Source organism: Belonocnema kinseyi, chromosome 7 (assembly GCF_010883055.1).
Source record: "Belonocnema kinseyi isolate 2016_QV_RU_SX_M_011 chromosome 7, B_treatae_v1, whole genome shotgun sequence".
NCBI classification, from domain to species: Eukaryota; Metazoa; Arthropoda; class Insecta; order Hymenoptera; family Cynipidae; genus Belonocnema; species Belonocnema kinseyi.
In genome coordinates, this window is record NC_046663.1 from 106,764,057 (window position 1) to 106,767,486 (window position 3,430).

General features: G+C 30.1%; 1 protein-coding gene across 1 annotated transcript in view; it reads left to right on the forward strand.

The window, feature by feature from the left end:
• The first annotated feature begins 615 nt into the window (after positions 1 to 615).
• LOC117175995 (peroxidasin) overlaps positions 616 to 3,430 on the forward strand; it is a 9,579-nt gene continuing 6,764 nt past the window's right edge. Inside the window, exon 1 of the mRNA XM_033365917.1 lies at positions 616 to 1,332. Within this exon, the coding sequence (XP_033221808.1) occupies positions 1,142 to 1,332 (191 nt within the window). The 5' untranslated portion in view covers positions 616 to 1,141. The remainder of the gene's footprint in view (positions 1,333 to 3,430) is intronic.

A 3,430-nucleotide genomic window follows, 5' to 3' on the forward strand; every position in this document is an offset into this window, starting at 1 on the left:
TTGAAAAAATGTTCACATACATTTTAACTCATAACTATTTTTAAAGATTATTGATTGATGTTCGTCATTGGAAACAGTAGAGTCGCAGGGAATATTTCCCTTGAACACTAAAACCATCATTTATTAAATTTCAACAATTTTTAAAAATTTGGTAAGATAAAAACAAATTCGATTACAGAAACTATTTAAAAAATAATCATTTTTCGCAAGTCTCACAATTTTTGCATAGAACAGAATGTTTTTGCTTCATCACACATTACTGATAAAGAAAATATATCATTTCAATTCTTAAAATCGTAGAAAACTTTTTTCCCCAGCAATCTATCCATTGAACAGCCATAGAAATCCACAAATTCCTTATAGAATTCTCGACCCTATCCTGTTTTTTTATCTAGATATGAAGAAAACTCGTCCTACACCTACGCTTCGCTTCCACAATCAACTTTCTTCCTATCTTATGCACTCTGCTCCCACATTGCTCAGCGAACCCCTCTTTCAATCTCAAATCACACAAGTGCAGAAAGCCGGTAAAGCATCTCGTTTGTGATGACACATACAGACACACACATGCAATCACATGTGTTTTAAGTTCATACGAGTGGGAGGACTGCCAAGAATTCACAACTGCCGGAGGCACTCTACCGAAAGGGAAGGTCTGTGTCAGTTTCGTGAGCTGAGATTCGCGCTGAAAGGGAAATAAACAAAGTTCGTAAACTCAATAGTCGATTTCGTGTAGGTACCAGTCGCCCAGAAAAGACGACGACGAACTCAGTGTACTTTGTTAAGTCAATCCAATATTAATCGAATATTCTGGTGTCAGTCAGCAAAGACGCTGAAGATGGAGAATATAGTGTAGTGATTCTTCAATGCCGCTGGATCTGCTTCTCAAGATATATCTCAAGAAGGATCAAAAATAAAAGAATGACAGCCGGCGGGATGATTGCCAAGATAGTTTGAGCTAATCAGTAATGAGAAGGTATACATCATATGCTGTTAAACATCAAAAAACAGTGTTTTGAAAGATCTAGTTCTATAGAAAGAAGAAAAGCTTGAGGAAACTGAAGTAACTAAAGAAGCCTGTGGACCCTAAAGAGGTCTTTGATCTTCATTTGGGTCCGAAGAGTTCCCACTTTGCAAAATAATGAGGAAATACTTTCTACTTATTGTCCTTTGGTTTGGGATCCCTGGATTTTTTTTCCAAGATTTTGGAGGACCACAAGAAAGATCTAGAATACAGTGTCCTAATAAATGTAGCTGTTTACTGGATACGGTCAGGTGTACTCTTCAAAAACTGACGAGGGTGCCTCAGATTCCAGATGGTACTGCAGTCCTGTAAGTTCAACGTTTTTAATTAAAAATTATATTCTTTGATGATAAGGCATTTTATTATCAAACTGCATTTTACTATCAAAGTTTAATATTTCACATAATAAAATAATCCAATTTTAAATGGTTAATCGACAAGCTCATAAATGGATTATTAAAATTCTCAATTTTTTGGAGAATTCGATTTCCCAGAAATGACTTGTTTCTTATAATTTCTTAGTGATAAGATTTTGAATAACTTCTGTTATGGAATTACCAATGCCTTCAAATCAAAAATTTAATTTCTTTAAGACGGTAAATTTTTAAATCTATTTTATTGTTATTAGAATTTGAATTAAATTTGTTCACAATAAATTCAGACTCAAAATTTGCTTTAATTTGAAATTAGCCAAGCCCCATAGTGTTCAAATTTATGTAGTCATTAAAATTGCGTTAAATAGAATTTGATTGCGTTTCACTTTATTATCTTTGAAGTCATATTACAAATCATTAAACACGAAAAACTTTAAAGTGTAAAGACATTAGAATTTTAGTTCATTTAATATTTACAATATTAAAAAATAATAGATTGAAAAGATTTGGAACCGGTCGTCTTAGCTTAAGTCTCATATGCATTTTAAACCAAAAATAATTAACCCAAACCAGCGCATTTTAATGAACGAAAGCTGATTTTTGTTAAAAAATTCTGGTCAACTTTTTCATACCTTTAAAAAAAATTAGAAATAGCTTGGTAATTTTTAAAAACATAATTTAAAGAACTGTAAAAATTGTTTTGGTTTTATTTCAACCTGTAATTATTCTTTTTAGTTAACCAAAACTATTTCTAAGGTATTTTCAATTTGAAGACCCAAATTTATTCAATGCTATTAAATCATATGGTTAACCAAAAATTTTCGACTTATTTCAAATTGAAAATTATTTTAAATTAGAATTTTCAAGATTCATAAGGTACTTGTATAGATGATAAAATGAAACATTAAATTTTGTTTTCAAAAAACAAAATCATTTCTACAGTTTTGTAATTTATGTTTTTGTTTTTTAAACATGCATGGAAAAATTGATGAATTTCTACAATCAAAATTCCTAGGGGCGAGACATGCGCTATAATATAATATTACCCTTTCACTTACTTCGATAACAATATTAATAAACGAATTACTTTTGATAAATAACGGCTTTCTTTTAAAGAAAAGTTGCCCTTTCAAATACAATTACTTTTGTAATTTAAGTTTTGAAAAAATTACATACAACTTCAACCTATAATAAAAGTGGCATGATTTCAACCAATATAATAATTTATGTATTACATTGTTTATTACAAAAAGGAAATATTTTTTAGAATCAAAATTGTATGTAAGATATAGATAGATACATAGATTTATTTGTATATTGAATGCTCTTATAAGATTTTAACATTATGTACCTATCTATAAAGTATAAGATATTCTTTTCCAATTCTTATTTCTTTTTGGTATTTCTTTATTGTCAACAAAAATGTCAATTATTTCTGGTAGAAATGAACATGAATATAAAAAAACGGTATGATATCACACTACAAATCTATTATCATTTCCAGTATTCTTATTCTCAATAATAAAAATTTAATTTCCTTAAAATGCAACTCGGATATTTTTCCGTTTTCTTCATTGTTCCTATATAAGAATAGGAAGAAAAAAGTCAAGCACGAGTTAAAAAAAAAAGTATAATCAATTTCTACATGTCTATTTTAAACCCGCTGCCAGCAAATTCACAGAATTACGTGGAATCTATAAACGCGTCTTGAGAATTACCATCTGAGACGTGAGTCAAACCAACCAAATGTTTTTGAATGCGGCTTCAATTTTAATATGCTTAACCCTTAAACGGCCAAAACGCCACTACCGGTACACTGCTTTTCAACGGCCAATAACTAAGACTATTCGACACTAGAAAAAATTGAGACACATATATTTTTATTGCTTAAGATCTCCTCTTTCCGATGGTGCCAATGAAATTTCTCAATAAATTTTCTTATTATCCCAAAATGCAGTTTAAACAAAAAAAAAACGTGATTTTTCGTGCCTATTTTTTTTTTGTGAACCATTTTCCAAAGCTTTTCGAGTCT